This window comes from Vipera berus (genome assembly GCF_964194415.1).
Source record: "Vipera berus genome assembly, chromosome: W".
NCBI classification, from domain to species: Eukaryota; Metazoa; Chordata; class Lepidosauria; order Squamata; family Viperidae; genus Vipera; species Vipera berus.
The window spans coordinates 759,198-771,451 of record NC_138210.1 but is presented as its reverse complement, the minus strand read 5'-3'; the positions used below and the strand labels follow the sequence as shown (position 1 = coordinate 771,451).

General features: G+C 45.7%; 1 protein-coding gene across 1 annotated transcript in view; it reads left to right on the top strand.

Annotated features, from left to right (window-relative positions):
- Window positions 1–12,254, top strand: part of LOC308676848 (DDB1- and CUL4-associated factor 7) — a 174,530-nt gene that overhangs the window by 137,503 nt on the left and 24,773 nt on the right. The window contains exons 4-6 of the mRNA XM_081342879.1: window positions 1,742–1,860; window positions 2,253–2,462; window positions 3,128–3,245. Coding sequence (XP_081199005.1) covers window positions 1,742–1,860; window positions 2,253–2,462; window positions 3,128–3,245 — 447 coding nt within the window. The remainder of the gene's footprint in view (window positions 1–1,741; window positions 1,861–2,252; window positions 2,463–3,127; window positions 3,246–12,254) is intronic.

Genomic DNA, 12,254 nt, shown 5'->3' with positions numbered 1-12,254 from the left:
CTCTCTGAGCTGGTCTCTGTCACGCCTTCTTCTGGACTCTTCCAGCAGTCTTCCAGTAATGTTAGTCAAAGTCAGTTCCTCTCTGGTCAGGACTTCCAAAGAAGAAACATACTCGTCATAACTTTCATCCAAAGAGGATAAGACTGTGTAGACCTGATGCAACTCTGAAAAAATCAGCTCCTTTTCATGAAGCTCTTGAATAGTTGTCTTCATGTAGTTTAAATGGGTCAGCATGTCTCCATTCTTCTGCAGACGAATCCTAAACAGCTTACATGTAAGGTGTATATGTGCACCCACACTGTTGCGAACATAAAGCCTTCGCAAAATGTCCCAACACTTAGCAGCAGACTCCTCACCACGAATATGGACAAGCTGCTGGTCATTCAGTGTTAGTCCAATAATGCAAAGTGCCTTTTCACTGCTACGTTTAAAGTCGTCTATCTTTTTTGCATTGTCTTCGTCATCTGGATCCCAGGCAGTAGTATCTGGTGGGTTATTAACTACAGTCCATAGTCCTTCCTTGCGCAAAAGCAAGCAACATTTTGTGGACCAGGAAACATAGTTTGTCCCATCCAACCAGGTTATCCAGGAGATGCCAGTTGACTGTTCTTGTGCCATTTTACACCAGACAGCTAACACAAACTCAGCTATGATACTGTGTGTACTAACTCTCAGTACAGGGCTGGGCCCATAACCAGTGTTAAGGAATTGTTGTGCAGAGGTCTCCTTGTGCTACCAAGGAGTTGCACAGACAAGGAAGGGTACTGAGAGCAGTAAGAGTCACACAGTAACCACAAGAGTACACTGAGTTGTGAAGAACAAAAAAGTATTTTACTTTTGAGGTGGTGTAAAAACAAAAAATGCACAGTCAAAAATAAACAGTCCAGGTCATACACAATAGCAACAGTCCAAGGAGTAATCCAAAATACAAAGTCTTCTTACCGGTCCAGAGGTCAATACACAGTTGTACAGGTTTATCACAGTAGTAAACCAATAGTACAGCAAAACAGAGCAAAAACAGTAATAGTTAAGAGCAGTGAATTCAGAGAGAGAGAAGCTACGCTCCTAGCTCCCTCTTATGGCCATGAGAACACTTACACACCCATTGGCTAATTAACATCTTAAAGTTACAACATCATAGTTTAATATATTTTCAACCCAACATTGTAGGCTATCATCATGTGCCTAACATTAGGAACTTCTTGGTCTTGTACCTTTTTCTCCCATTTTAATGTTTATTTGAATTCTCACTAAGGCTTTAAAATTAAAGTTTGCACTAGCGAATTGTATCTATGCTTAAAATGTATATACTTATTTTCATATAGATTATAGTTGATTAAAATTTAATTTTATTAATACACATTAGTTCTCCTATAACAAATACTCTATTTTATTAATAATACAGTCAAGTCAAATATATTTTGATGATTATGGGCAGTCATAGTCCCATGGCATTCAATAGAATATTGATTAATTACAATGTAGAAAAACATGTTTTGATTTTTTTTAAAGCTGGTAGTTTGATTTAAATGTTTTGACTGCTATAATGGATCTAAAGATTCCTGTACTGTTAAAAAAAAAGTTAATAGACGCATTGAGGTTGCTTTCTATAAATCAAGAAGGGGTGGAGGTTTAGTTTGCGGTCTAGAATTAGAAATTTTATGTAATGATCCATATATGTATTACTTTTAAGAAAAAAACAATCTTAATATGTTTTTTCTTCCCTCTCAAACTATGCCAGGTACTTCTAGCATTGACACAACTTGTACTATCTGGGGTTTGGAAACTGGCCAGGTCTTGGGAAGAGTGAATTTAGTGTCTGGCCATGTGAAGACTCAGTTGATTGCCCATGACAAAGAGGTGATGGTGTATTTTTTTTCTTTTTCTGCAATTATGTGCAGTTACTAAACCTCTTTTTAAAAAATTCAATGTATAAATTGGAGATAGTAAAGTAGCATCCAAGGTGGGTTGCACTGCTGCTATTAGTAATGCATTTATTTTCCTTTTAGTAATTCATTGAAAATGGGGAATCAATACAACAAGGTAAAATATTTTGTAAAAGAAACATTCTGCTCACAAGGAGAGAGTGTTATGCCTAAAGCCCTATTTTGTGGTAAGCTTTGTCCTTTTTTAAGCTAAAGCAAATAATTTGTTGGATATACCTTCTTTACTCCTGCCTTTACAGTGAGGACAAGGATCCTTACTATGGGAAGCATCATGTTATCACTTTTTTGCTATTCGTATCTGAACAGGTTTATGATATTGCATTCAGCCGTGCAGGAGGTGGGAGAGACATGTTTGCTTCTGTTGGTGCTGATGGCTCAGTGAGGATGTTTGACTTAAGGCACTTGGAACATAGCACTATTATCTATGAGGATCCTCAGCACCATCCTTTGCTCCGCCTTTGCTGGAATAAACAAGATCCTAATTACCTTGCAACAATGGCAATGGATGGTATGGAGGTGAGACACTGTTCTGTAAGAATACCTAGTACACATTTTTTCTGAGTATATAGTGAACTTGATAATCTGTGCTTTCCAACTATGTACTGAAAGCAGTGAGGCTACAATTTTTACTACATGGATTACTTAAAATTATCAAAATTATCTTACTTGCATACAGTTCCATGAAGTAAAACAACCAGGTAGATATACACGTCAATTAATAGATACTAGTATACTATGATGAAATGGACAGTTAGTAATCCTTATGGTGGTTTGGTGAGACGAGCTAGCCTGCCTTTGGTTGCTGTAGTATCTCTACAATCAGAACTCATTTTTAGAAATAATACATTACTCAGGTTAATTTCTCAATTTAAAGAAACAAATTATACTGATAGCCTTATATGTGAATTGTACTAATAAGCAGCCATAGGATTTTATATTGTGATTTGTCATCTAGGCTTCTTTGCAAAAAGTGTCTGTAGTCAGGAGATACTGTCATATTTTTATATTCATTATTGGGACAAATGTATTTTTCAGTCACTTGGAATAAATACACTAACTTGATAGCTGGATTGAAATGTGAATGCTCTGAGCACTTAAGAGACTAGGTAATGAAAGGATAAAAGTAAAGTCTTTAGATAATTTCTTTAGAATTAACATATAGAATTATTTTTCCCTCTAAGGTGGTGATTCTAGATGTCAGAGTTCCTTGTACACCAGTTGCCAGACTGAATAACCACCGAGCATGTGTGAATGGTATTGCTTGGGCACCACATTCTTCTTGCCATATCTGCACAGCAGGTAAAGATAATTTGTATTCCTACCCTATTTTATTTGGGCCTCTAAGAGGTGATTGGGATTTACTATCATTTCCAAATGTGAACATAAGATTGTAGTCTTAAGTGCTCTTTATATAATTTGAAGGCTAACAAATACACCAACAAAATCAAAGGCATGAGATATCTAAATATAATTTGACCAACACCATTTCATTACATTATACCTCTCTATTCTTGCAAAAATCGTTGCTTCTTCCACATACATACCCCTGTTGTACATTGTCTTTTCTTAAATCTGTCAACTCTGTTTTTGAGAATCATTAACTCCATTCAAGTACAGCTTTCTTAGTCTTCACCTTCATTTTAAGGTTTAAGGTTTATTAAATTTATATGCCGCCCTTCTCCCTGAGGACTCAGGGCGGCTCACAACAATAAAAAGTTAAAAAATATAAATACAAAAATTAAAAGAGGATTAAACAATATAAGAAATAAGAACAATTTAAACCAATAAAAAACCAAATTTAAAAACCATGATCAGTCCAGGCCCGCTTGTTGGAATAACCAGGTCTTTAGGTCACGGCGGAAGGACCGACGGTCGGGCCCTCCGCAGCTCCAGGGGCAGTTCGTTCCAGAGGGTCGGTGCACCCACAGAGAAGGCTCTCCCCCTGGGGGTCGCCAGCCGGCATTGCCTGGCCGATGGCACCCTGAGGAGGCCGACTCTGTGGGAGCAAACCGGGCGATGGGAGGTTGACATTGGCAGCAGGTGGTCTCGCAAGTACCCCGGGCCTAAGCCATGTAGGGCTTTAAAGCTGATTATCAGCACCTTGAATCGCACCCGGAGGGCAACTGGAAGCCAATGCAGCTTGCGCAGGAGTGGTGTAACATGGGAGTATCGAGATATTCCCATAAGCACCCGCGCGGCTGCATTTTGCACCAGTTGAAGCCTCCAGGCGCACTTCAAGGGCAGCCCCATGTAGAGAGCATTGCAGTAATCCAGGCGAGAGGTGACAAGGGCATGGGTGACCGTGCATAGGGCATCTCGGTGCAAAAAGGTGCGCAACTGGCGTACCAGGCGAACCTGTGCAAAAGCCCCCCTGGTCACGGCAGTTAGATGATCTTCCAAATTAAGCCGTGAATCCAGGAGGACACCCAGGTTGCGGGCCCTTTCTGAGGGGGTCAATAGCTCCCCCCCATCAGAAGAGATGGAACCTGTTGGACAGTACGAGATGCCGATATCCACAGCCACTCGGTCTTGGAGGGGTTCAGCCTGAGCCAGTTCCTTCCCATCCAGACCTGCACCGCCTCCAGGCACCGGGACATCACGTCAAGGGCATCACTGGGTTGGCTTGGGGTGGAGATAAACAACTGGGTATCATCGGCATATTGGTGATACCTCACCCCAAAGCCACGGATGATCTCACCCAGCGGCTTCAAATAGATGTTGAACAGGAGGGGGGAGAGAACCGACCCCTGAGGTACCCCACAGGAAAGGGGCCTCGGGGTAGATCTCTGCCCCCCTGCCACTACAAACTGCGAACGGCCCGAGAGGTAGGAGGAGAACCACCGTAAAACAGTGGCTTCCACTCCCAACCCCTCAAGCCGTCGCAGCAGGATACCATGGTTGATGGTATCAAAAGCCGCTGAGAGGTCAAGTAGGACCAGGACAGAGGAGCAACCCCTGTCCCGCCAGAGATCATCTATCTGTGCGACCAATGCCGTTTCCATGCTGTAACCGGGTCTGAAACCGGACTGGTACGGGTCCAGATAGTCCGCTTCATCCAGGAATTGCGGAAGCTGATGCGCCACAACACTCTCGACAACCTTCGCTACAAAGCAAAGGTTGGAGACAGGACGATAGTTATTCAACGAGGCCGGGTCCAGAGCAGGCTTCTTGAGGAGGGGCCTTACCACCGCCTCTTTTAAGGCGGAGGGGAAGACACCCTCTGTCAATGAAGCGTTGACAACTGCCTGGAGACAGCCCCCTGTCACCTCCCTAGTGGCCAAAACCAGCCAGGAGGGACATGGGTCCAATAAACAAGTTGCAGCGCTCGGTTTACGCATAGTCCTGTCCACATCATCCAAAGTCACAGGGTCAAACTCACCCCAAATGGTATGACCAAGACCTGCCCTCTCCACTCCGTTGGATTCCGCCCAGTCGGAGTCCAAACCAGTCCGAATCTGAGCGATTTTGTCCTGCAGATACTGAACAAATTCCTCAGCCCTACCCTGCAAGGGGTCATCCCTCGGTCGCTGGTTAAGCAGTGAGCAGGTCACTCTAAACAGGGCGGCTGGGCGGTTATCTGCGGACGCAATGAGAGCGGAAAAGTAGACACGCTTTGCCACTTCCATCACCACTAGGTAAGACTTAAGATAAGTTCTTAGCTGTGTTTTGTCAGATTCGCATCCGCTGGACCTCCAACAGCTCTCTAGGTGTCTTTTCCGGCGTTTCATCTCCCGGAGCTCCTCGGTAAACCAGGGGACCACCCGACGTCTGTGCCAGGTCAGAGGCCGCAAAGGCACAACTCGATCCAAGGCCCCAGCAGCAGCCCTCTCCCAGGCTGCCACCAGGGCCTCGGCAGAGTCGTGGGCAAAGGAAGCAGGAAATGTCCCAAGCTCCGTCTGGAACCTCTCAGGGTCCATCAGGCGCCTTGGGCGGAACCACCTGGTCGGTTCCGCCTCCCAGCGGCGGGGGGTGGCATACTGAAAGTCTAGCCAGAGAAGGAAATGATCGGACCATGACAGGGGTTGGATGATTAAATCCCTCCTACCCAGATCATTAATTCACTGCCCAGAGATAAAAACCAGGTCGAGTGTGTGCCCTCCATTATGGGTCGGGTCCTGTCCATGGCTGTCATGGAAGCCATGAACTCCCGAGCCAACTCAGACGCCTCACCCACGGAAGGCAGATTGAAATCCCCCAGAACTATAAGCCTGGGGAACTCAATCGCCAACCCGGGCAAGATGTCGAGGAGCTTGGGCAGGGCCGATGACACGCAGCTGGGAGACAGGTATGTAATCAATAGGCCCAACTGAACTCCAAGACCCCACTTCAAAAGGAGAGACTCACACCCGCCTATCTGAGGGACAGTGGCCACTCGCAGACAAAGACTCTCCCTAATAATAACCGCCAACCCCCACCCCTGCCCTGGGCCCGCGGCTGGTGAAGCACCCGGAAGCCCGGTGGGCATAGTTCTGAGAGGGGGACACCCCCCTCTTGGCCCAACCAGGTCTCCGTGATGTAGGCCAGGTCCGCGTTCTCCTCGATAAGATCATGTATGAGGGGAGCCTTGTTCACCACAGACCTGGCATTGAAATAAACCAACCTGAGCCCAGGGTCCTGCAATCCTATGCCCTCGGGGGAGCAAGAAGAGCCACGAAGGCAGGAACAGGCAACTGCTTGAAGACAGCGGTGGCCCGTTCCCCAATTGCGATAAAGCCCTCTGCTCCCACACTCTGCCCCTCCCAATCATCGTTGGGATGGGAAGACCCTCTTCACTCGGAGCTGAGTGCCCCCCAAAACCCCTACTCCCCCCCCGCGACCATCTGATGGTCTGGAGTGCTGTCCGGATCGAACTCCCCCAAGTTCATTCCGGATCCTTTGGGCCTCCCCCCTCCCGGATCCCCTTAAAATTTTGTTTAAAAATCTCAATAAAAAACCCCTCAAACTCCTCTTTGCAGCATGCCATCTCTCAGGGTCCCATAACCTGTCATCAGGAAAGATCTTCTGTAAAACAGATGGACGCTCCTGCAAGAGGGGGGAATCTCGCAGTGAGTAAAGTTCTCCAAAGGTATACGCTGGCATATGAAGGGAAACGGTAACGGTAACATCGGGCAATGGAGGGTGGCAGTAGATGGAATCAATGAAAAGTTCAGTCGGCCAGTGGCAGATCCCAAAGCCACAATCATGATGATAATGAAATAATCAACGGCGGCGACAGCAAAAGTCATAATGAAATAAAGATGACAAGTCCAGAAGGGGGGGCAGCCCGATGATAATGCTGACGGACCCAAGCCAACAGGTTCAAGCACGACGACAGGGACAGCTGCGACCTCCACAGTGGCAAGAAGAAGGAACAGCAGCAGCGGCAGACCCCACAGCCACCACAGCACCACCAGGTCCACCGCGCTCACAGAGCCAAACTCGCCGAGTGGCAGGGGGGGGAACACGACATCGAAGCCCCCTTCCCCCAGCCATAACCCGGGGCTCACAATAGAGCAAACAAGCACGAGCAGAGCCCAAAATCCGGCTCAAATTTCACTTGGTCCAGCTCCGCTCGGCTTGGCACAACAAGGAAGCAGTCCGGTTGGCTCCGCCCAGCCGCCAGCGTCCTCTCACCAAAGTGTTAAATGGTCGGCTTCTCCTCCTCCGTCCTTTGTCATTCTAAGCTGTATCCAGACAAGGGAGGGTGCCAACGCTCCACCGGAAATTCAGCCGACCGAAGAGGGCCAAAATGATAGCAGAAAGCCCCATGGCCACCCAGCAGAGCCGAAAACCGTACCGTACTAAAAAGCTCAAAACCAGCGGAGAGCCATCTTGGACATGCGCAAAGGACATACTCTTCCTTTAGATACTGTTTTTGTAATTTGGCACTTGTTCATTTTCTCTGTATCACCAAATCACCTTAATTTACTTTTTTTGTAGTCAACCCACATTCATTCAGCAATCATTAATTCTTAATCTTCTCTCTTCTTGTTTCACACACACACTTTTTAAGTACCCTATTTATAGCAATAGCACTTAGACTTATATACCACTTCATAGTGCTTTACAGCCCTCTCTAAGTGGTTTACAGAGTCAGCATATGGCCCCCAACAATCTGGGTCCTCATTTTACTGACCTCAGAAGGATGGAAGGCTGAGTCAACCTTGAACAGGCCAGAATTGAACTGTAGCAGTCTGCCTGCAGTACTGCATTCTAACCACTGCGCCACCACAGCTCTTCCACTACATTCCACTCTTATGTTTCTTCTGATATAGCCATGGTTTACTTCTATATAACAGGGGGGTTGAAGCATGCTTTTATATACAAGCAGTTTTATTCTATCAATAAACAGTCATCCCTTGCAAGAGACCACATAACTATTTATTACTTTTCTATTAGCATTTGCATATGTTAACATTTCTCTATTTTCCTTTCTTTTGTATACTAGTATACTACTATAGTATACTAAGATATCTACATTTATATATTTGCTCTCATTTTTCATCATTTAAACATAATTTACAATTATCCATTTTATTTTACCTTGTCAAACACAGCATAGTTTTTGATTCATTGATTTTCAGTTCCGTAATCCTCATTGCATCTTACTATCTGACCTACATTTGCTGCAAATAATTTGGGTTCTGAGCCAGTCAGCAGTTGTTGTTCAGTCCTGGACAGCTGCTTTGAGGAATTTTAACTCTTTTCTCCTTACAGAACAGCTTCAACTCAGGAATGTTGGTGGGCTTGCTCACGTGAACTTCCCACTTCAGGTCCTTCCTCATTACGGTCAGGACTTTGACTTGTCCATTCCAAAACATTTTCTTTGGCTTTAATCATTCTTTGGTTGTACAACCTAGGTATTTTGGGTTGTCTTGCTGCAGGACCCACTTCCCCTTGAGCCTCAGTTCATAGACAAATATCCTGACATTTTCCTATAGAATTTGTGGATTTGCTGATATAATTCAGTATTCATATTTCCATCAATAATGGTATGCTATCCTGGTTCAGAGGCAGTAAAGCAGGCCCAAACCATGATACTTCCAGCACCATGTTTCAAAGATGGGATAAAGCTCTTATGCTGGAATGCAGTGTTTGCCATTCACCAAACGTAACATTTTTCATTAAAATCCCCAAATTCTATTTTAGTCTTATCTGTCCACAGAACATTCTTCCAGTAGCCTTCTGGCTTATCCGTATGGTCTTTCACAAACTGTAAACAGACAGCAATATACTTTTTGGAGAGTAGTAACTTTCTCCTTGCAACTAGCAAACTTAAGGTACCAGGCTAGAAAGCAGGAGACTGTGAGTTCTAGTCCCACCTTAGGCATGAAAGCCCTCTGGGTGACTGGGCCAGTCACTCTCTCTCAGCCCAACTCACCTCACAGGTTTGTAGTTGTGGGCAAAATAGGAGGAGGAAGGAGTATTAGGTATGTTTGCCACCTTGAGATATTTATAAAAATAATAAAGGTGGAATTTTAAAAAGTTCCAGTTCCAACCTGTCATGCACACTATTGTTGTTCAGTGTTCTGATTGTAGTCTCATGAACACTGACATTCACCATTCTAAGAGAGGCCTTTAGTTTCTCAGACATTGCCCTGGGGTTCTTTGAGACACCCGCCCCCCGAGTATTAGCACTTAGCAATAGCACTTAGTCTTATATATCGCTTCGCAGTGCTTTATAGCCCTCTCTAAGCGGTTTACAGAATCAACATATTGCCCCCAACAATCTGGGTCCTCATTTTACCAACCTCAGAAGGATGGAAGGCTGAGTCAACCTTGAGCCGATGAGATTCAAACTGCTGGCAATTGGCAGTCACCAGAATTAGCCTGCAATACTGTATTCTAACCACTGCGCCACTACGACCCTTTACATTACACGCTTTGTTCTTGATGTAACCTTTGTTGGTCAACCAGTCCTACAGAGGATAACAGTGGTGTTGAATTGATTCCATTTGCACACAGTCTACCTGTTCATGGACTGGTAGAGTCAGAATTCTTTGGAAGTAGTTTGGTAACCTTTTCCATCCTGGTCAGCATCAACAACTGTTTTTGGCGGTCCACAGAAATGTCCTTTGTTCAAACCATGATGCACTTCCGCATACCTGTGTTGTGATGATCAGACTTTGATATGAATACCCAGAATTCTGTTCTTTAAATAAGGTATGACCTCCCACACTCACAGCTGATTATCATCTCATTGATTGAAACACTTGACTCTAATTTCTCCTTCAAATGAACTGATAATCCTAGAGATTCCACATACTTTTGCCACACACAATTATGTAACTTTGGACTTGTTTAATTGGTTTCTCTTTATCTAGTTTTAGGACTTGTGTGGAGAATAGAACACATTTTAGGTCATACAGGTAGTCCTTGACTTACAACCATAAGTGAGCCCAAAATTTCTGTTGCTAAGCAAGACAGTTGTTAAGTGACTTTTGCCCCATTTTACGACCTTTCTTGGCACAGTTGTTAAGTGAATCACTGCAGTTGTTAAGTTAGTAACACAGTTGTTAAGTGAATCTGGCTTCTCCATTGACTGCTTGTCAGAATGTCACAAAAGGTTATCACATGACCCCGGCACACTGCAACCATCATAAATATGAGTCAGTTGTCAAGTATCTGAATTTTGATCACATGACCATGGGGCTGCTGCAACAGTCGTGTGAAAAACAGTCATAGGTCACTTTTTTCAGTGCCGTTGTAAGTTGAGGACTACCTGCATTTATGCAGAAATATTGAGAACTCAAAATGGTTCACAAACTTTTAAGCACTATTGTACATGCAGAAGTATATATGGATTCATAACCCTAATGTACTTCCAACATCAACACTCCTTATATTTATCCATGTACAGTAAACACTTAGGTTAAGTCTTACTCCTTGTAGAGTGGGTACCATTTACTAAGCATTCCATTTATTCTCATGTATGCATTTACTGCTATGAAATACAATTTTTCTCATTCAGTAATTAACTTTCATATTACATAATTTAAGGGTATTAATTTTATCATATAGTTTTTCTAAATCAACAATTTTGTACAATACACTTTCTTCCTTATATGCATGCACTACTCAGTGACCTGCTGAAGAGGTCTAGACTGCATATCCTATGTCAGGCATAATGCCTGCACCTGTAGTTCCCATTTTTTGGTTATTATGATCTCTTGTGCCTTTACAATCAGAATTTAGTCAAATCCTTCCCTGGGCACACTCAACAAATTAATTCCTTTGGATTTTTGTCATTTATGTTTGATGCCTTTTCTTTTACATAGAGTAGGGGTGTCAAACTGCCGGCCTATGGGCCGGACGCGTCATCTGGAAACCACCCCCACCCCATTGCCGGCAATGGCAAAACAGTCCCAATACATCTTGTGATGTCACGTGACATCGTGAGTTTGACATGTCTGACAGAGAGGAACAATAATGACATTCCTCCAGTAGTCAGGCCCAGATGTAGTCTTCATGACTACAAATCATACAGCCACCCCATAAGCAAGCCATATCTCAAGCCTCGTCCGGAGAGCAGAAAATCAAGCAACCGAGACGAATGCTGAGTTCTTCAGGAACAGTTTATTGAGCAAAAGCAAATAAACTCCAAAAGGAACAAAGCCAGCGTTGGCTGCTACCCGCATCCAACGCTGTTAAATACACGTTGCATGTACACGCCCACGGCCCACCCGACCGCACCCACATCCGCCCATCCCTTACTTAACGCCCGTTCCTCCCAAACACCTTCCTTTGTGAAGCGTCCCGACACCCGGCCCCTCCATCCCCCAGGTGAGCTCCCTCGCGTACGCCCTCCCCGTCGCTGCCAGACGCCACCCCCACACCCGTCCCCGGCACTGGCACTTTCCTACCCGACGCTTTAAACGCTGCTCCCCCCAGCTGCTCACCCCCCCTTCGCAGGACCGGCAAGCCCCCGGCTTCGCGTCCCCGTTTCACCAGCTCCCGGGCCCCAGGCTGATGTGTCCTGTCCGCCAACGTCGCGAGAGCCGGGCCTGCAGCTGTCTTGGGCCCATGGCCCTGCAAGGCCACCGTAGCCGGCAGGACGAGGCCGGGCCCATGGCCCTGCAAGGCCACCATAGCTGGCAGGACGAGGCCGGCCCCAGGACCCTGCGAGGCCACCGTAGCCGGCAGGGCAAGGTCGGGCCGCACAGCGCGTGCGCGCATCACTGAGGCCCCAGCCGGCTCGGCGCGCACGTGTGGAGGTGCGCAGTCTTCAGCAAGCCGCCGTCGCTGCCGCAGCCGGTGAAATTCTCCCACGGCCTGGGCCCCGCCGAGGACTGGAGTGCTGGCGTCGATCGTGGGAGCAGGTGCTGGTGA